The following is a 21,632-nucleotide window of genomic DNA, read 5'->3' as shown; positions in this document are numbered from 1 at the left end:
ACCCACCAATTGTGGGATGAAACCCCATCACTGTCAAATTAGCTAATTATTTAAGTACCACACATTCAAACTCTCTAGAGATACTTGTTTAGTGCAGCATAAAACAGTTATTGACAGTAAAGATGTGGTAAAGTCATTAGGAAACTACAACAAAGTTGCCTCAATACTAATACCACAAATGTTGACCAGCAGTTGCTTCTTCATCAAAATCTTGTTGTTGAGATGGGAATAATGAATTTTATTTTATTCATTAGATAAAAACAGTAATTAATCTGGGATGCATATTGATTATAAAACAAACCAAGTTAAGAACTCAGATCGTATAGAGCAGCGGTCCCCAACCTTTTTAGTCGCGCGGACCGGTCAGCCCTTCGCAATTTTGCTGCGGTCCCGGGGGATGGGGGTGGGGGGCAGTACTCCGATGTTGTTTTGTTACTCATTCTGCTGCAAGTTAGCTCAATTTTGACGCGCAAGATGTAACCGGTAAAATACGGTTTAGGATTTTCAAAATAAATTATCCGGAAGAAGTTTATTATTTCTTGCGCAGCCTGGTACCAATTGGTCCGCGGACCGGTGGTTGGGGACCACTGGTATAGAGGAAAGGCCACAGTCCCCTCTACTTTCTGAGGCAGCTGAGGTCCTTCAACATCTGCCGCACTTTGCTCAGGATGTTTTATGAGTCTGTGGTTGCCAGTGCTATCCTGTATGCTGAGGCAGTGGGCTGAGGGTAGAGGACACCAACAGACTGAACAGGCTGATCTGCAAGGCCAGCTATGTTGTTGGAGTGGAGCTGGACTCTCTGGAAGGAGTGTCGAAGAGAAGGATTCTGTCCAAGATGCAGGTCATCTTGGATGATGAGTATCATCCACTTCATGATGTGCTGGCTGGATTCAGGAGCCAATTGAGCCAGAGACTGATAGCACAAAAATACACCACAGGAAATCATTCCTTCCTGTACCCAATAGACTATACAACACCCAATGTCTTTAAATTTAAGTTTACTCTGGACTCACTTGTAGATTTATAAATTCACATACAGTATGGATATATACATTTATAGACTTACATTTTCTATAAACCTATAATCTATATCGATTGAACCGATGTAGGGGTGGTATCGGTACACCCATACATTAAACTGACAAGTTCAGGGGGTCTTCATACCTCTTGAACTTTTCCATAGTTTGTCACATTACAACCACAAACATAAATATATTTCATTGGTAATATATTTATGACAGATCAACAAAACGTGGCATACAATTGTGCAGTAGAAAGAAAATTATACACGATTCAAAATATTTTTTACACATAAAAAACTGAAAGGTGCTGAGTGCAAAAGTATGTAAAATTGACATGTGTTTATTCGTAAATCTTTCAATAGAAATGTCCTTTAGGCTCACCATTGTAGATCTTGGTGGGTTTTTTTTAACTCAAGTAAAAAATACTTTAGAAAAAACAGAGTTCCCACTGGTATTTAGAAAAAAATTTCCATGACTTTTCCATGACTCTCCATGACTTTCAGTATAATTTTCCATGACCCACGTACAAAAGAAAGAAAGAAGCGTGTATGACTGAAAGACCTAACCCCATCAAGTTGATCTATAGCGAGCATGTAAAAGTGCAGGCAGATAAGAGAGGAAACATACATTACAAAAATGTGGAAATGTAGCCCACACAGACAGGTATGAACGAAAAAGTGTCAATATATTGACTGAGGAATCATATAATAATAATGTCATAAACAAAACATACTAGCAGTAATGCAAACACAATATTGTACATGTAACTTTAGTTAAAAAAAAGTATTTCTAACTAAAGTAAAAAAAAAAAAAAAAAAAAAACTTTTAACTTTAGTTAAAAGCAGAGCAGAAAATAAGACCAAAGGCTTTGATGATCACTCACAGTTTTTGCTTTGTTGAGGTGACTCATGCATATGTAGCCATGGTCATGGCTGTGGAGGTAGAGGAGGTAGATGGGGGCACACATCCACAGATAGAAGCATGGCACCCACACCAAGACAGTATTTTGGAAACACGGAGTTAGGTCTGGATTAGATGTGTTCCACGTACTGTTCCAATCCTGTCGGAGACAAATGGATTGAAAAGGATTGGAAAATGGGATGGTTAAACCAAAAAGCAGTGAAAAATTTGGCTACGAATAAGTGGCAAGGGAAATTATTAATAAAGATGGTCATCTTAATCAAAGTTAACAAGTCAGCACACCACCTGGTTATCAGGAATTAATAGTCTAACAGCTCACAGTCTCTCTCAGTTACTGTTTTATGAAGGAAGGAGTAAATTTATGAACTGGCATAAATTTGGGTTTTGGGGTCCTCAAAGCAGCCCAGAAATTGCAATGAGGATAAATTACCTCTGAAGTTAACAAAGAAAACTTGCTAGATGTTCAAACAACCAGTCCAAAATACAGGCATATCAAGCATTAAGCTAGGCTTGCACCAAGTACTTGGCCAACTGATTTATCAATGCTGTTTTCCTTAGTTTTGGAAGATCGGTGATTGGCCAATACTTGCATGTGAAGCTGATTTTATCCCCCGATCTTATGTACCTGAAAAAAGCCTAAAAATCAACCACTGTCCTCTGTCCTTCAGGACATCGAGACACGACTAATGACAAACGACAGCAATGACTAGAGACAAATGACTAAAGCCCGACAGGAAAATACACACAGGTTGGATTAAATACACAAGGGGTAAACAGGAAACACGAGACACAACTGGGATAAATCAAGGGCAAGACACAGGGACTAATAAACCAAAACACAACACAGGAACCTAAATCCTCATCATACCCTAATATGGTGAGGAAATGTGTCGTAGTTTCATGAAACTACGAAACATTTCTATTATAATACATGCCTCGGTTTAAAAAATATATATTTTGTCTGCTTTTCAGGGGAGGTGCCAAAGAACCAAGGGTCATATTCAAAACACCAAAACAATTTTAAGAAGAGTCAAGGTTGTTTTCTTGTTTGTTTGGTTCTTTTTTCCCCATTTTGTGCATATGTCAATGTTCATGACATTAGTTCTGGTGTAAATATCTCTTAAAATTGTACTTTTAAGCGGTGGCTCTTTTTTGTACATATACAAAAAAGTATTTTTTTAATCATATTTTGTCTTGGTAGTCTTTGATGTTAATACTGTAAAATTAATATTCTTTGCAAAGTGAATAATGTCCGTTAAAGTCAACAATGTTCAACGAATAATAATAATATTATTAGCTTATTATTATAATTTATTATAATTTAATAATAATAATAGTTGATGTTATTACTATTATTATTATTATTATTATTATCCTGTTATTAGACATTCAGTTAATGTCAGTGAACGTCCAACCACTGTGAACCAAACATGGACATTTAATAGTGTTTCAAATTCGCCGAACGTTCACGGATTAACGTGGCAAAAGTATGACTTTGAAAATTGAACACTCACATATCTTTCTGTATGACATGCTAAATAAACCAAGTTGTTGCTATCCATTTTTGATTGTGTGACTTTATAAACGGCACTCCACAGTCTAGCAGCAGCCCAGGTGTTCTGTTTTTCTATGCTACCCGTGGTAATGCGCATGCGCACATCGATGCTACACGTCACATACTGCTTACCCAGCAGATTTCTTACAAATACGTCCTACCTGTGGAAGTTTTGTTTCATGTGTTTTATTTAATCAAAGATTACTGTAAGCTTTATTTAATTTATTTTATACCTGGCTTTCATTAAGCTGCTGTATTACTTCATGTTTTTATTTTACATGACAGGCAGCTTAGGCTTTAGTTGGCCGTCTTCAAAGTCGTTACCACTGTAAACAAGTCATTGTTTAGCGGTTAATCAGGACAAAATACGTTGCTTTTTGGGCTATTTTGTCCCTATATTTTAAAATATTTTTAGTTTAATTACACTCTGTTTTTATTATTATTATTATTTTTTTTTTTTCCTCCGAAGAGTTTTTGCGGCGCTAGTGGCTCGTATTTTTTCTACAGTAGGCAGACAGGAAGGAGGGTGAGGAGAGGGGGGAAGACAGGTGGCAAGGGTCGTCGGGACCGGGAGTCGAACCCGCGACGTCCGCGTCGAGGACTAAGGCCTCCAAACGTGGGGCATGCTAACCCCCTGCACCACCACAGCATGCCCCCTGTTTTTATTATTAAACTTTGCTAAATAGATGTTAGCGATACTATGAGGGACTGAAGCTGTGTAATAGCCGTGTAATATTAGTGTATATTAATCATATCCTATCATTTCAGGAACACAATGAACTGTGCAGTTCGGTGGACACATTGTGGCTGCGCTGCATTTGATAGTCTGTCATACAACATATTAATGCGCAAAAAAGAGTTGCGGTGATCTGTATTTGTCTGTGTTTAATTTAATTACAATAAAAACTTGTTTCCCCTGTGTGATACTGTTTTATTCTTACAAACACCTTTGTATTTATAATATTTTTTTAACAGGTAGGATATTCTAGTAAAAGTTTTAGTGCATACATCTACAGCTTTTCATTTTAAACGAGTAGAATATTCAGATAAAGGAAGTGATCTTCTTGTGGTTTTGTCATGTACTGTATATAAATTGTTCCAATGCTAAGCTAAGCATAACTTAACGGGACATTATTGAGTCCCGTCACTATTGAGTCCCGGACATTATTGAGTCCCGTCACTCAAATAATGTTATCCAATATATTTAACATTAACACAACCCGCTGTAGTTTTCTGTTTGTAAACGTAAACATGACGGTAGCAGTTTTGGACGCGTAGCACTGACAGATAGACTTAGCCATCTGTCGTGAACGGCTACCTTTTATGAAGAACCAGTTATAGACCAGTTATGCAGCTTGTAGAACTCAACTTTTACTGTGTGTGACTGACACCAACTGGATGTACAGCGCATGCTCATCGGTTTGCCCCCAGGCTACGGAAGCCGCACTGTGACATATCACTACATCTCCCCCTTTCAGCAGCGAAACACACATGCTTAACCTTATACTGGTACTTTGCAGAAATACTTACAGGTTAGAAAATAGCATATCTGAACACTAGGACGTTGGGGTAGACTGCCCTCAGTCCACAGCAACGTAGGGATTATTCTGCCCTCAACAGTTGCTGTTCCTATCAATCCTACAAAACAAACTTAAAACTTTTACTTGCTTTTAGTAGACTGCTGGTAACTCCAACATCTTTAGCATGTGAATCTTTACTCTTACAGTTCTAGTGCACTTTCAAATTCCAATTTACTCATTTTCTCTCCTCCCCCTTTTTTTCGTGTCAAATTACCCTTATATGAATAAATCAAAATTGTAATATGCAATAATTTTTTGCCTTGTAAACTTAAAGTAGAACAAACTTAAGACATTTCTGAACTCTATAGGTTTCACACTTAAACTAACATGTGAAGTAGAGGACTTTGAATCACTAAGTGTCTCTATATCTCAGAGGAATTCTGACTACTCTTCCCCTGGATGTAATCTGTGAACCTTCAAGTGAAGCAGGATGCTCCACCTCTGGGTACAGCTGCTTTTGCACAGGGCTTCTGGCCATGGAGTCGGAACTGTCCTCAGGTAGAAAGCTACTGGTCGGTTTCACTGGGGAATCAGGTGACTGTAACTGATCTGGTCGATCGGCGGGCTGTGGGACGGCTTGCAGGTGTCTCTGATTCCGTCGTAGCACAGCTCCATTCTCTGTTTCCACCATGTAAGACCATGGCTCCTTGCATTTGGCAATAATCTTAGCCGGGGTTTTCCAGCCTTTTTCACATCCAATTTTATCCTGACGTTCTGTCCTGGTTGTAGTGTGGGAAGTGATTGTGCAGAATGATGGCGATCATGGAAGAACCGATACCCTGACTTTGTCTGATTGTCCTTTTGCTGTACTTTCTTTGTCCACCGGAGCAGCTTGCAGCTTGTTCTCCAGCATCGGAAGTGTAGTTCTAACCTCTCTCCCAATCATAAGTAGTGCAGGGCTCACGCCTGTAGCACTACTAGGGGTTGCTCTGTAGCACATCAAGGCCAAATGGGGGTCAGGCTGCTTTAAGATGTTCTTAGCAGTCTGAACCGCTCGTTCAGCAGCACCATTCGCCTGAGGGTAATGGGGGCTAGAGGTCGTGTGCACAAATCCATACTCTCTGGTGAAGTCTTGGAACTCAGTAGATGTGAACTGAGTGGCATTATCACTGACCAGTTCCAGTGGAATTCCCCACCTCACAAACATGCCCTTGAGTCGACTGATGACATCACGACTAGATATAGAAGACAGACGAGCTACTTCAATGTCTCTGGAGTAATAGTCGGTTACAATGAGATAATTCCATCTCTCAAACTCACACAGGTCAGCAGCAATTCGCTGCCAGGGGCCCTCTGGTAGGGTAGAAGTCAGGAGAGGTTCATGCCTCTGGGTTGGTTTATTTTCAATGCAGAATTTGCATGATGATACTGTCTGTTTAATCTCAGCACTGATGCTCGGCCACCACACAACCATCCTAGCACGTGCCCGGCACCGTGTTAGTCCTTGGTGTCCTTTATGTAGATCTGATAGCACTTCAGCCCTCTGAGCAGCAGGAATGACCAGTCGGTCCTGATATAACACTAATCCATCCGTTTCTGAGAGATGCGCTCTTGCAGAATAATAACGATGAAGAGGCAGGTTCATCACCGTTTTAGGCGGCCATCCATTCCTGATGAAACTTGTAATCTGCTGCAATTCATGATCTTGCTGAGTGGCCACAAGAATCTTAGAGAGTCTTTGGGATGAGACAGGTGCATTTGCTACAATCGACTCAACGTGTGCTTGTACCACATGATCTGTGGTCTCGTCACTCACTTATCTCTGCGGCCTCCTGGATAAAGTGTCGGCCACCACCAACTGCTTGCCGGGAACATGTTCTGCTTCGACATTGAACCTTAAAAGGCGCATCAGGAGTCTCTGGCACCTTGGAGGGGCTTTGTCCAGGTCATAAGTATTTATGAGTGGCACAAGTGGTTTGTGGTCTGTTTGCAGAAGGAAACTGTCCATTCCCTGAACGTAGCGTGCAAACCGTCACATGCCCACACCCCTGCCAAGCACTCTTTCTCGATCTGAGAGTATCTTCTCTCGGCGTCCGACAGCGTGTGGGAGCAGAATGCCATGGGCTTTAAGCCGTCCTCATGTTCTTGTAGTAGAGCTGCCCCTAAGCCATAGCTGCTTGCATCGGCGCTGATGACGGTTTTCCGGTTTGCATCATAATATGCAAGAGCTGGGGCTGACACGAGCATGGCTTTAATAGCGCTGAACGCCTGTTCTTGTGTGTCGTCCCATACCCACTTGTTCTCTCTTCTCAACAGGCTGGTGATTGGGTATAGCTTGGTGGAGAGGCCTGGCAAAAATCTCCCCACATAATTAATCAGACCCAGAACCTGACGGAGCTCTTCCACATTTGTGGGACTCTGCATCTGTGTGATGGCTTCTACTTTGGTCGGGTCCGGTTTAATGCCTTCCGCACTGATGATGTGACCAAAGTACCGAGTTTCTGATTTGCTGAAATGACACTTTGCTTTGTTCAGCTTCAAGCCACTGTTCTTGATGGTCTTCATAACTGCATTCAGATGGTTGTTGTGTTCCTCCTTAGTCTTTCCATAAACAAGAATGTCGTCCATGACTACGACAACACCTTCATGGTCCTTTAACAGAGTGGATAACTGTCTTTGAAAACTTTCTGGCGCTGACGTGATTCCAAATGGCAGTCGTCTGAAGCAGAATCTACCAATGGGGATTATAAACGTTGTCAGTCTTCTGCTCTTTGCATCCAGAGGGATCTGCCAAAATCCACATGAGGCGTCTAAGGTGGAAAACACCTTAGCCCCTGCCAGCTTTGGAGCAATGTCTTCCAAAGTCGGTAAGATGTAGCGCTCTCGTTTTACTGCTTTGTTTAGGCGTTTCAGATCCACACATACTATTACTTGATCTCTGTTTTTCTTTTCGACAGGAACCATCGGGGCGCACCAATCAGTGGACTCAGTAACCTCTTCTATGATGCCCAAGTGTAGCATACGCTTCAGTTCTGTTTCAACCTTCGAAAGGAGAGGAAATGGGACGCGGCGTGGCGTTGTCAGGCTGTAGGGCTCTGTGTCTGCTTTCAGTTCTATTTTGACGGGGTCACACTTAAGCAGGCCAATTTCCCCAAATACGTCCCCTAGGAGGTCTGTGTTGATGTTGTTGATCCTTCTGACCAAACCCATCCTCCTAGCAACACTGCCTCCCAAAAGGTTGTGAGCATAGGGTCCCATTATGACAGTAACCCAGAACCGGTATTTATGTCCCTTAAACTGACTTGTGGCCAGAAACTTGCCCACACAGCGGCCTTCACCTCCAGGGCTGGTGACCAGTGGCATTTTACTTGCTGTGACCAATCTTGGGCTCTTTGGCAGTCTATTAAATGCACCCTGAGACATCACTGTAATGTCTGCACCTGTGTCGATTTTAAATCTGACAGAACAACCATTTACCGGTAACTCTACAAGCCACTCATTTTCTGAATCTGGCTGCTCAATTATTGCTGGCTTAACGTTAGTTACCGCTCCAAGAAAAAACATGTCCTCCCTCTCGGTCGGGTTGTCAGAAGCCACTGTCACCTCTTTCAGCATTTTTGTTTTGCAGACAACTTCAAAATGTCCAGTTTTATTGCATTTCCGGCACCTCTTGTTCTTAGCTGGACATGGCTGTGTTTTTCCGTGTTGTCTATTACAGCGAGAGCATGTAAGGAGATATTTGGACTCACCGAGCTCCGGTTTTCTCCGCCATTGTGCATCATTGTTGCTCTTTTGCCGTTTCGTCATAAATGCCGTTTCCCTTGACTCATTCCGTCCACAGCATGTTCCACACGCAAACTCGCGCTCTGCTGTTTGATTTGTTCGCTTTGGCGTGCTATCTGAATAGCTCGTTCAAGCGTGAAGTCTGCCTCCAGCTGTAATTTTTGAGAAACATCTCGGTCCAATATGCCTATCACAATCTTGTCTCGAATTTGTTCATCTTTGGTGCCTCCGAACTCACAGTATTGCGCTAGCTCGTATAAGCTTCTAACGAATGCTTCGACTGGCTCTCCGGCTTTCTGCACTCTCTTATGAAAGCAAGCTCTGTCGTGAATAATGTTCCTTTTAGGCACAAAATGGTCGCTAAATTTCGCCATTACCGTTGTGTAGTCCAGCTAGGGATGAATCTCTACAGTTTCTTCATCTGCCGTTTCTTCGTCGTTTTCTCTCTCATACACGAAAGAGTCATAAATAGCCTCTGCCTCTCGTCCCAGGGCATAAAGAAGCGTGTTAACTTGTACTTCCCCGCTCTCTCTGTCCAGCTTCGATGCTACTCTGAAGCGGTCGAAGCGACGGCGCCACATGGGCCAGTCCGCCGGGCGGGAGAAGTCGAAGGGTTCTGGTGGTCCGAACTTTGCCATATCGCACTCATTAGGCGTCCTGTCGGCCACTTCTGACACCATGTCGTGAACGGCTACCTTTTATGAAGAGCCAGTTATAGACCAGTTATGCAGCTTGTAGAACTCAACTTTTACTGTGTGTGACTGACACCAACTGGATGTACAGCGCATGCTCATCGGTTTGCCCCCAGGCTACGGAAGCCTCACTGTGACATATCACTACAGCCATCTATCGGTGCTACGGTAGGAAAATCTGACCAGGTAGCGCTGATAGTCAGAACAGCGGTCCAACAGGAGCAGTCCGGATCAGTGGGGTATCTAGGCCTGTTTTAGGGTGCTTTCGCACCCCTAAAACTGTATCTCAGCACCCCTGAATCAGGTTGCCACGCATCCCGTAAAATACGGAGTCGTCCTTAAGTCGGCCGTTAAATGTGCGTCCTGTATTGAACCGATACATTACTGTCCGATAGAAACGCCTATCATACACACATCAACACTAAGTTTAACAATATTGACCAAAATAAAACACAGGAAATATTAAGGTCAGCTAAATTGTCGTGGCAGAGCTAAAGGACCCCAAAAAGCTACGGACCGACACTGAACGTCACTGTTGCCTAGAGACGGACACTACGCAGCCGCGGTGAGCTGCTATGAACCCGCGTCTTTTTAAAACGTCTTCGACCCGATTCCATGTCCTTAGAAGCAAAAACGCTTTTAAAAATACAGACGTGAGTGAAAAGATGCGCATTATAAGCTGAACAATTTCAGAGAGTATGGATACTGTGTACATCGAAAGACAAAAAGGAAAAAAAAGTTTCCGTCGTGGCGCAGTGTGCTACTGTATATCAGACAGAATGGATCAGGAGAGGAACTGCAGACCTAGGCCTGTCGCGATAAACGGTAAATCAATTAATCGTGTGATAAATTAAAACTATCGTCCTCATTTTAATTATCGGCACTATCGTCTCTTCCAACCTTTTTCTCTTTCAGCTAAAGACACTGAATGAAAAAAGGCTCAACTCCAGTGCTCTCCACTGACCCTCCCTTCCTCATTTTACTTAGTGTAAAGCCCAGCGCACACGAGCTGTCAGCCGATTGTCGGCCCATTTTCAAAACCTGAGACCACACATTAGCCGACAGAAATCCTAGGTATAACTGTTCGATCGGGTTCGATCCTGCCGTGTGGTGTCCAACAATGGGCACAAAATAATGGCTACAAGTCCAGTGAACTAATTTTAAAACCAGGCATTAATCAATGCTTTACTATAATCTACCTGCAATGCATGTGGCTAGTGTCAGCGTAAAGTCCTGACTGAATGAAAATCATTAGAACCTATTTATGTCACGTTAACGAAGAACAGCTGAAAAGTTACTGGGTTTATCAACTGCGGTAGCAATTTCGCTCCAACTCCTCCCCTTGTCGTTTCTATATTCTTTGCATGTTGAATAAACATTAATGTTGTTTCCACATATCATCTCCGATGTCCGCTGGACTTCGGGTTGCGCCGTGTCAGTTGTTTGGGATTCCCCTCGGTAATTACCCTCAGAAACCGCGGAGGAGAATCCGCGCGCTTTCTGATTGGCTACCTGTCACATTCAACAGGCTGCGTTAAGCTCCCAGTCGGGGAAAACCCCTGATTTGGATCGGAGCGGCAACGATGATCTACCATAACACACCACACAATCTTAGAAAGACCAACGTCATAAGATTGTTGTAAGGGGAAAAATAGGAGCAAAAAATCATGTAGTGTGAACTATTGCATCAGGTAGTCGTTGTGCCCATCTTCTCTATTTAAATCTAATTATTACTGAAGGGCAACATAATATACAGACTTCATAATCTGCACTCTTTTGGTTGAATGCAGTATTTATTTCCACTTTGGCTTTATGTTGTTTAGTTTTTTTTTTCAGTTTTTTGTTAATGGAGACTGAGAATCCAATTTATTTTTGTTTTTGGTTGTTTTGTTTATTTTGTTTATCAGCTCCAGTGTTAAGTGTTCTTTTGAAAATAAAGTGTATCTAACTTTGGCAGGAAATTGCATGCATTATTACGTCATTTACATTAAATCAGTGTAAAAAGGTCTTCAAACAATATTATCGTTTATCGCAATAATTTTTGAGACAATTAATCGTTGAGCAAAATTTGCTATCGTGACAGGCCTACCGAGCCCCATGATTTACCCTCAGTTACCTCATTAGGTTGGATATTTATTGGCTTGGCTAAGTCTGTGTTTTGATTTCATAAAGTATAAATGGGGCTTAGTTAACATGGAAATTAGTCATTAATAACGTAGTGATTCCTTTAAGGTATGTGTGAAACGTAAAACAGATGGAGCTTATAAAGTCAAGCACTTCTGCATGCTGAGAACAATTTTCTCTTTAATTTGTCAAAATTTGGCTCTTAAACTGGTGAAATGCTGAGTCTTTGATGGGACTTTCCAAAGTGTAAGTACAGATGCTGCTGCTGCTGCTCTGACTGTGGTGCAATTCCTATCCTGGCCATTAGGGGGCGCGACCGTTTTGTGAGCAATGTTTTGTTTTGGGTGTAGCAGTGTAAATCGGCAGTAGCCATGTTTGGAGGCATTTTATGTAGTTTCTACAAGTGTGTGTCCATAATACAATATATTTTGTGTTTTAGAAAGATAATTTGTGTATTTTGTAACTCTGAACATTTTTTGTTTTCTCACTTTGTAAAAGCTATGGTTAAATTAAGCTAAGTTTTCGGTTAAACTAGTGATTTTTATCATGTTGCTATCTTTTACTTTAATTAACATTACAAGTAACTGAAACACAAGACTGGAGTAATGGGAAGAATGTTACCCAATATGGCTTAGGCCTAGTAAAGCCTTTTGGGTCTAGAAGACAAGAATGTGACTAATATGTTACGTAGCCTGCTAATATGATGTATACTTTGGATTGTAATTTGTATTATGTTTGTTTACTTTGTTTTGTAGAACCACACACACACTCAAACCCTCCTAAATCTACCAAAATTTACCTAAATCTGCCAATTAAAGAACCAGACAATGTTCTGTCCTTGTCACTTTGGTCATTAAATTTCAATGACAATTTTATTTATTCTTAATAGGAAATGTTAAGCACAAAGTATTTTTCTTATAATTTTAATTTCATCGTGAGCAGAGCTATAAACATCTATAGACATTTTTGACTCAAACTCATGTATTTGTTTTATTTTAGAACATATATGATTTTTTTTCTAGCAAGTTTTGGACTTTTCAAATTCAGAGATTTTGAAAAGTCATGTTTTGTTTTCTTGCATCCTGCATCCAGGCACTGTGGCATTTTGATTCACCTTAGTTTCTTCTCTTATTTTGAAAAACTGAAGGCATGTGGAGACAGATTTGTTAGCACACCTGGTGAAGACGTGTAAAAAGCCATTTTATGTGTTGGAATCAATCAGTCGTTTATTGCAGCAGCAACGTCTCACTCTGCACTGCAAAAACTTCTTACCAAGCATTTTTGTTTAGGTTCTAGTGCAAATATCTTAGTTTTATCTTATTTCAAGTGCACCAACTTACAAGTAACAGAGGCGGGTCCTTACTCGGAGCCCGGTCCTGACTCTGAGACAGATCCTGACTCAGAGGCAGGTCCTGACTCGGAGCCCGGTAATGACTCTGAGGCAGGTCCTGACTCTGAGACAGGTCCTGACTCAGAGGCAGGTCCTGACTCGGAGCCCGGTAATGACTCTGAGGCAGGTCCTGACTCGGAGCCCGGTAATGACTCTGAGGCAGGTCCTGACTCTGAGACAGGTCCTGACTCTGAGGCAGGTCCCGACTCTGAGGCAGGTCCTGACTCTGAGACAGGTCCTGACTCTGAAGCAGGTCCTGACTCAGAGCCCGGTACTGGCTCAACGCCCGGTCCTGACTCGGAGCCCGGTCCTGACTCTGAGCCCGGTCCTGACTCAGAGACAGGTCCTGACTCTGAGCCCGGTCCTGACTCTGAGCCCGGTCCTGACTCAGAGACAGGTCCTGACTCTGAGGCAGGTCCTGCCTCGGAGCCCGGTCCCGACTCGGAGACAGGTCCTGACTCGGAGGCAGGTCCTGACTCAAAGCCCGGCCCTGACTCAAAGCCCGGTCCTGACTCTGAGACAGGTCCTGACTCAGAGCCTGGTCCTGACTCGGAGCCCGGTCCTGACTCGGAGCCCGGTCCTGACTCTGAGACAGGTCCCGACTCTGAGGCAGGTCCCGACTCTGAGACAGGTCCCGACTCTGAGGCAGGTCCCGACTCTGAGGCAGGTCCCGACTCTGAGGCAGGTCCCGACTCGGAGCCCGGTCCTGACTCTGAGACAGGTCCCGACTCTGAGGCAGGTCCCGACTCTGAGGCAGGTCCCGACTCTGAGACAGGCCCTGACTCTGAGACAGGTCCCGACTCTGAGACAGGTCCTGACTCTGAGGCAGGACGAGGCTCAATGTTTGGTCCCCTCTGAGACGGTTTTTGCCTCTGATAATCGTCTGTATCCTCTAAATCGTCTCCACAACAGACAACATATTGAAAGCCCTTCCATGCTTTTCTAAGATAGTCTTTTCGAAGGTTAACTTTCCTGGGACGTGCTAGGGTTCTTTTGAAACACTCTATGACCTTGTAAATAACGATTGGGTTGTCACTTCTTATCATTTTGAATAGCAGTTCTCGAACAACATCATCATTGCCACAGAGAAGTTGAAAAATGTCTTGGCAGTGTTTCCTTTCCATCTCGTCAAAAAAAACAAAATCAATGTCCTTTACTTCTTCCCACAGTCTTGGAGCAAGCTTTCTTTGGACCGGTTCGGTGTGCTTCCTTTTGTAATGTCCATAACTCGATCTATAACTAGACTTATAAATTAATCTCCAAAGAATTTTTTGTACTTTATATCTTCTTTCTTCTTCGGTGCCACGTTTGAAACCCATCTTCTTGGCTTCCCTCAAAAACTGTTCAGGGTCCATGTCTGCCTTAGTATAATCTTCACTGAGGCACTTTTCATCTGAGTACAAGTCCTCAGTAGGAAAAAATGTCTTTATGAACTTTTCTTTTGCAAAAGAAAACCTTTTCTTTGGAGGAACAGGATTCTCCAGGTGACATTTGAAATTTTCCACGATAACTTCATGTCCCTCCGGGTAATCAAGCAGTGCAATGAAATGCAGCCCAGAAGCAAAGTGGAAAGAATCACTGGCAATACTTTGAAAAATTCTATCACTGAGTTCTTCCGACACCTCAGAGAGCACGTCCACATTTAACTCTCCGGTTCTTTTCAAAAGCAAGATCAAAATTCTCCTATGTTCTTTGTGAAATATTTCCTTGACGAGATGCAGAGTTGGTTCGTTCGCAGATTTTTCGATCACTTTCCAAAGCAGTTGGCTGAGAAAATTTTTCTTCCTGTAGTCGGAGCTTCTTGGACAAGGATGGACTCTTCTGGAGAAGTTTTTTTTTATTTTTGTCCAGAAAGAGTCCTTAGGTCTCAAATAAACCTCACTCTGTGCGCTTTCTTCAGTCATCTTTGTTGAGCTGTGTTAAGACCAAATGAATTTTGTTTACTGACCAGAGAATTAGCTGATCAGCTGGTCGTGTCACGGACTCTGACATCACAGAGTCATCCTTAGAAGGTCCTCCTGACACAGACATCATTTGAAGTCATGCTGATGACATCATTGTCAGCAGCATGGCAACTGTTGCTAGGGGTAATAATAGCACGCAGTGAGCATTATTATGAAATAAAAGAGAATCTGTGGGCACTAAATCATTATTCCCACAAGTCTGAACTGGAAGTGATCCGCTGGAACAGGGGGGCCAGGGAACCATTGGTCCCTCCACTTTACCGCCCGACCCATTTTTATTTGTTATTTGGGTTCTATCTCCTAACAGGTATAGGGCAAGTGTCAATGAGACCGCTACATCCAACCAGTTACTCAGCAAATCCACCACTTTAACCCAGAAGAGTTTCACCATTTTGTAGTCCAATATTCAGTGTAAAACTTTTCATCTGCTCCCCTGCAGGAATCCGCTGCTAATGAACTGTAGATGTTCCGCTCGGTTCGGTTTGATCGAAGTCACGAGGTCATATTTATATATTTTTCTGTATATTTTACAAAGTGCTTCTCTGCCACCTAGTCATCCAGGCGAAGTCGTGAAAATGTATATTTTCTCATGGTGACTCACTAGTCTCAACACCTTAGGCGCTTTCAACACCACGCAGGCGCACAGCAGATCGGACAGCGACACCAATCGAGTCTATCAACGTCAGCTCAGGTCCTGGGAGTAGATCTAATTTTTAATACAGATTTTATAGTTAGAGGAACTTAAAACAAAAATTCAGCATCAATGTAAAATTCCAAATATATTGAAGGGGTCATGAAATGTTTTTTAAAAAATTTACTACCAAGAAACAAAGGAGTAAAGCGATGTTGGGGAGGTCGGGGGATCTGTAAATGAAGTTTTTTATCCCCCTCGCCCCCTCTTATTATTTTCCCGTAAATAATAAATATCCGGAGGAGGAGGAGAATCCGAGCTTTCTGATTGGCTACCTGTCACATTGAACAGGTGGAGTTAAAGCTCCCAGTCGGGGAAAACCCCTGATTTGGATCGGAGCGGCAACGACGATCTACCGTAACACACCACACAATCTTAGAAAGACCAACTTTCTAATATTGTTGTAAGGGGAAAAATAGGAGCAAAAAATCGTGTAGTGTGAACTATTGCATCAGGTAGTCGATGTGCCCATCTTCTCTATTTAAATCTAATTATTACTGAAGGGCAATATAATATACAGACTTCATAATCTGCCCTCTTTTGGTTGAATGTAGTATTTATTTCCACTTTGTTAAGTTTTTATTCAAGTACATTTTTTATTAATGGAGACTGAGAATCCATTTTATCTTTGTTTTTGGTTGTTTTGTTTATTTTGTTTATCATCTCCAGTGTTTAGTGTTCTTTTGAAAATAAAGTGTATCTATCTTTGGCAGGAAATCGCATGCATGATTACGTCATTTTCAGTGTAAAAAGGTCTTCAAACAATATTATCGTTTATCGCAATAATTTTTGAGACAATTAATCGTTCAGCAAAATTTGCTATCGTGACAGGCCTATGCAGACCCATCAGAACCTAAAGAACCAGAAATCAGCTTCTCTTCATCCTCAATCATCTCCTGAGGCTGATATGGTACAGAACATTCAGTTATGATTGATTAAGTTTCTTATTGTGATTTTAGCTGACTATTGTGGTTTGATTATTTGCTTAGGATGTTGAGTTTGGATGATATTTAATAAATGATAGCAATAGCCAAAATAAGTGGCCATTTACAGAACAAATCATACGAATAGATTAACAGTACATATATAAATATTTCCTACATTACATTACTTTCTGTGTGTTTTATTCAAAAATGTTGATATATTTTATGAATAATTGTCCAGTGGTCATTTAATATATTATTTCACTAATATTTTATTAATGTGGTTTACCAGTTTGGATAATCTGACTTCCTATCAATGAAGAAAAATTATGCTAAGCAAAAGTGCACCAGACCCAGACCTGCAGGCCAGGGCCGGTTCTAGACGGGGGCTAAGAGGGGTTCTAAAGAAATTATACTAAATAAATGTCTTTTTTAAATATTCAGTGGTGGATATTTTTTCGTCACAATTTTCTTTTTAAGGTATTATTAAAAATACATTAAAATTATTTTTTAATAAAAAATTATTTAATGAATTAAAAATTATAGTACTGCTCTTTTAACTGCTGTATTAAGATAGGACCACACTTTCCATCTGCTAGATTAGGATCTGCAACCTGAATCTCTGGAGACACAAGTGGCTCTTTGGCTCACAATATTAAATGATGAAATATTGCTGTTTTTGTTTAATTCCTTTTTAACTGTCTCCATAAAAACATAGACTACATGGGTCCCTGTGGTAAATTTGGTCTAGAACCAGCCTCTAAAGAAAACAGTAAAGACCATTATATATATTTTTTAACCAGCTTTAAGGGGTCAGACTTGTATCATCAGCACCTTTATTCAGATGAAAATTTGCAATTCAAAATATTATGCTCAGTGATTTTTTGCAATGGGCAATGCAGTACTTTGTGTACATTGTGTACAGCATTGGTTTTATTTATTTATTTGAAGAGTATTTTGTAATTCTGTACAAAATGTTGTATATGTGCAAAATATTTGGATAAATAATGGGTTAGTCTGATCCTGGTCCTTAGCCTTGTTAATTACTCTTATTTTAATTTACTCTTTTTTTAAGTTTGATTAGTGACTGTTGTGCTGTTTTGTAATTAATTTCCCAAATCTCTCTAGAGTCACTTAAATAATGTCAAACTAAAGAGCAGTGCAGAATGTCATTCTATTTCTTTGTGAACAGAAAGGTGTTTGGTACTGAAACTATGATAGGCCCACTTCATGAACTGTGAACTGAAATAGTAAAACTCTGACTCATCATGTCTACTTTTCCATAGATGGACATTCATTGTTGTAAAAAAGGCCAACAGTCACGTAACGTTCACATAAAAATAAGGGTAATGCAAATTCTAAGTATGATTTCCAAATAAATGACCTCCTACCTTGATAATAAACTGGTTTTAGGTTTATTAATCCTATGTATTTAGTGTTCTTCAAATGACTGGAAATGCATAGTTTTGAGTAAATTTTATTTTAATTTCTGGGGAGCAGACCCAACTAGGACTGAGTGACTCCACAGCTGCTTGTGTCTCATTAATGTTAGCAGATGTTGGCAGGTATGATGTGATCTAGAGATTCTGTTTCAAACTGAGTTTATACACCTCTGGGAAAAATTTCAAGTTTCTCTGATTTTACTCTTTATAAGTATATGTTTGAGTAAAATGAACATTGTTCTTTTGTTGTGTGAATTATTGACAACATGTCTCTTGATTTTGTTTGTGAATGTATGTAAGTAAGCTGTTAGATTTAGAAAACCGCACCAATGAATATCTTCTCATACCCTGCTGGGGGCTAAGCACCCCTAAAAGTCAGATCCTAGAATCGCCCCAGGTCCGGATAAATCTAAGGTTTACTATTCCACTGATCGTTGCTAGTGATAGTGTGCGTGCGTGCCTGCGTGTCACGTGCCTGGTTCAGTCGCCCATCCAGTAGGTTAGTTACATCATAGGCTTCAATCTCTGCTACACTGACACTGGAACACTACATTAAATTCTGTTAATTAAAATAGTATATCAACGTGAAGACTAAAGTAAATGGCTTAGAGTAGCTGCATTCTGTGACAAAGACCAGCATTGACTCTGTCTGGACAACCCAAATCAAACTTCCCGGGGCCATAGCTACAGTCTGTTAGCATGTGCAACCCGGCGGCTAACGACTCGCTAACGACAGCCACCGGCCGCAGACGACTTTAGACAGGAAATAAAGAGGGAACGAAAAGAAACTTACCCAAAACGGATCCGAACTGTCCGCACTGCAGAACCTTTCCAGTCCCATTCGCCGTCACGTCCAGCTCCCCACAGTTTTTCTTAGTTTTTTTTTATATTCAGCAGTTGTTTTGTAACCAGAAGGTAAACCTAATCTAAAGGTACAGCAGAAGGTTGTTGTTTTCTCATTTCTTCTTTTTGAGTAGTGGGAAAAGCAAGGTGCTGCCACCTACTGTCTAAAAGAGTATCTATTACCGAGGATATCTTTTCAGGTTTAGCCCGACTATCCAACTGCAGTGCACTAAGACAATACGTCTTAAACTTTTTCACTTCATTGTCTTCTTTTATTTGTATTTTCTCCAAGAATTTAGGGAAAAACAGCCTCAGGGAAGAAACATTATTTGTCTTTGTTTTGTTGTTTTTATTCTACTTGAAAATAAAAACGGCAAAAGTCTACTATCAAGGTAAAATACTTGTTGCTTCACATTGTCGTAGAGTGTGCACAAGCACAACAAAACTTTGGCACAGTTCTTGGTGCAAATGTGTTTCACAAACAATAAAAACACAAACGGAATCCTTTAACAAATAGTGTATTTAATCGACTACTTTGTCCCATTCCTTCACATCTACAATTAGAAATAGATCTATTAAAAATGTGTCATTATGTTATGCCACGGGGAGTGGAGATAGGGGGATTGGAGAACAGGTATATCACTGCAGAGAAAGGTTAGATAGTCGGGGTCCAGTTGCTCTAAAATTTTGTACCCGACACTCTTCTGACATTCCCTCACTGTTCAGCCAGCTGCAACAGGATATTTCCTACTGTAAATATGAAAATAAAAGCACTTTCTGTTACATTCATTTAGAAAATCTATACGAACGATAGATGATTAACATAACTCAGTATGTTGTAATCATGTCTTAAATTTGAGCGACTTTGCGATTTAGAATGGGTTTTTTATTTAGATTTAGGAAAATATGAAAAAATATCTCAAGCTCAGAGAGACGAAAATGCTCCAGACCAGTGCAATATTTAAAGGGGTGTTATTATGTTACCATAAGTTGATATGGTAGCAAAATTTTAAAGACTGTTGCTTTTTATGTCCGTTTTTATTTTATTTTTGTGTCTTCATGAAGCAATTTGTGATTTCAATGTCTGTGATAGGTGCTATAAACATAAATTTTACCAACTTACTCTCAGAAAAATATTGTACACTCAACAGAAAACTATCACATGCATTGTGGTTAGTGGTTAGCTCACACTAGACTCTACTCTGCTGTAGAGTTTGAGCTCAGTTGGATGGAAAGACTTTCTGAATCTCAGCATCGTGAATGGAGAAGCCTGCCACTGAAGGCAGGCTTGGTGCTGCCAGAGGGCCATGCATGGAGTGGGAAATGTCAAGAAAAGGATGACAGCTTCACAACCATTCTCCTTTCACTCACCTTCACAGGGTTTCATAGGGGAGGGCACCCTATTATTATTATTACTATTATCTTTCTAAAAAATAAAATCCAAACATCATTGAAGTTTGTCATTGCTGACAAAACTTGAAAGAGTTTATGCAGCACTATACATATCCTCATCACACCACAGGACTCTTACCATGTCTCATGACTGCCTGGATTTTACAGGTGTACTTCAATGTGCATCTGTGCTTGTTGATCTGCATTTATTTTAGCTACTAATACGTAAGATCTTTCAGTTGTTATATTTTTTCAAAAGCCGCATTGTTGCACTTCATTGGGAATTGCCCTTCCAGTTATATCAGAGGTCTGCAGCAACTATTTTTCAACCAGATTTGTAGATTATGCCAGTCAACAGCAACAATTCTTTCATAAAATTTAAACCTGTATTTCTGTTCTCCAAATTGCAAAGCATTAGAAATGTATTGGTTTTCTAATAAAATGAAGAACCTTGAAGTTATTTAAAGCCTACATTAATAAGGTTTTTGGGACTTCATTTTTTTCACCTGTGGAATATTGGCAAGATTAGGAATATCTTGTAAAGGGGTAACACTAAAAAATACTAAAAAACTAGTCTATGCATTTGTTTCTTCAAGAATATACTACTGAAATTCTTTGCCATCAGGAAATCCACAAAATGCAGGTATTAGAATTTAACTGATCAAAAACAGCTGATGAAAATTAAAAAGAGAGATCATATTTCTCCTGTTTTAGCTTCTCTTCATTGATGATGTTGATGTTAAATCTAGAAAACAATTTAAAATTCTCCTTCACACAAATAAAACCATTATTAATCAAGTTCCATCATACATCAGATTGTTCTATAATCCTAACAGAACAATTCACTTTCATACCGCAGGTTTGCTAGCAGTTTCTAAAGGTTCTAAAAGTAGAATGGCAGATCTATTAGTTATCAGGCTCCTCTCCTGTGAAATCACCTCCCAGTTTTAGTCTGTGAGGCAAACACCCTGTCTACTTTAAAAACTAGACTTAAAGCTTTCCTTTTTATGGTTAGACTGGCTTAGTCACTTTTTTGAGAAAGTACTCTTAGATCAGTGCTTCTATTTTTTGTGTACATCTTCTGTCTTTTCAAACCCCAAGTTGGTCAAGCAGATGGCTGCTCACACCGAGCTCTCCAAGCTCCCACTGACTGCTGCCAAACACAATGCATTGTTGCTACATTCTCATCCATGAGTTATCAGAAGTCTGATAACTAAATCATTATGAATTTACATATTCAATAAATTAGAATATACGTATGTTGAAATGAGTCTTGTCAGATTAAAAGTACCTTTTGAAAAAAAGGCAACCTTAAAAAGGATGTTAAACATACTTTTCATTAAGCACACATCTCTGATTTTACAAATAGA

General features: G+C 40.6%; 1 protein-coding gene across 5 annotated transcripts in view; it reads right to left on the bottom strand.

The window, feature by feature from the left end:
* abcc1 (ATP binding cassette subfamily C member 1 (ABCC1 blood group)) overlaps nt 1-19,012 on the bottom strand; it is a 117,777-nt gene extending 98,765 nt beyond the window's left edge. For 4 of the 5 annotated variants that reach the window (XM_032588503.1, XM_032588506.1, XM_032588501.1 and 1 more), the window contains exons 1-2: nt 18,821-19,012; nt 1,906-2,082 (exon numbers count right to left, since the gene is read on the bottom strand). In XM_032588503.1, the coding sequence (XP_032444394.1) occupies nt 1,906-2,082; nt 18,821-18,868 (225 nt within the window). In that variant the 5' untranslated portion in view covers nt 18,869-19,012. Of the gene's footprint in view, nt 1-1,905; nt 2,083-5,028; nt 5,137-18,820 lie in introns of all 5 variants that reach the window. The other variant, XM_032588504.1, reaches the window with a different exon arrangement.
* Nucleotides 19,013-21,632: the final 2,620 nt, after the last annotated feature.

The sequence above is a fragment of the Xiphophorus hellerii genome, chromosome 16 (assembly GCF_003331165.1).
Source record: "Xiphophorus hellerii strain 12219 chromosome 16, Xiphophorus_hellerii-4.1, whole genome shotgun sequence".
In the NCBI taxonomy this organism is placed as follows: domain Eukaryota; kingdom Metazoa; phylum Chordata; class Actinopteri; order Cyprinodontiformes; family Poeciliidae; genus Xiphophorus; species Xiphophorus hellerii.
Note: the sequence above shows the minus strand (reverse complement) of the source record. Positions and strands in the feature narration are given on the sequence as shown.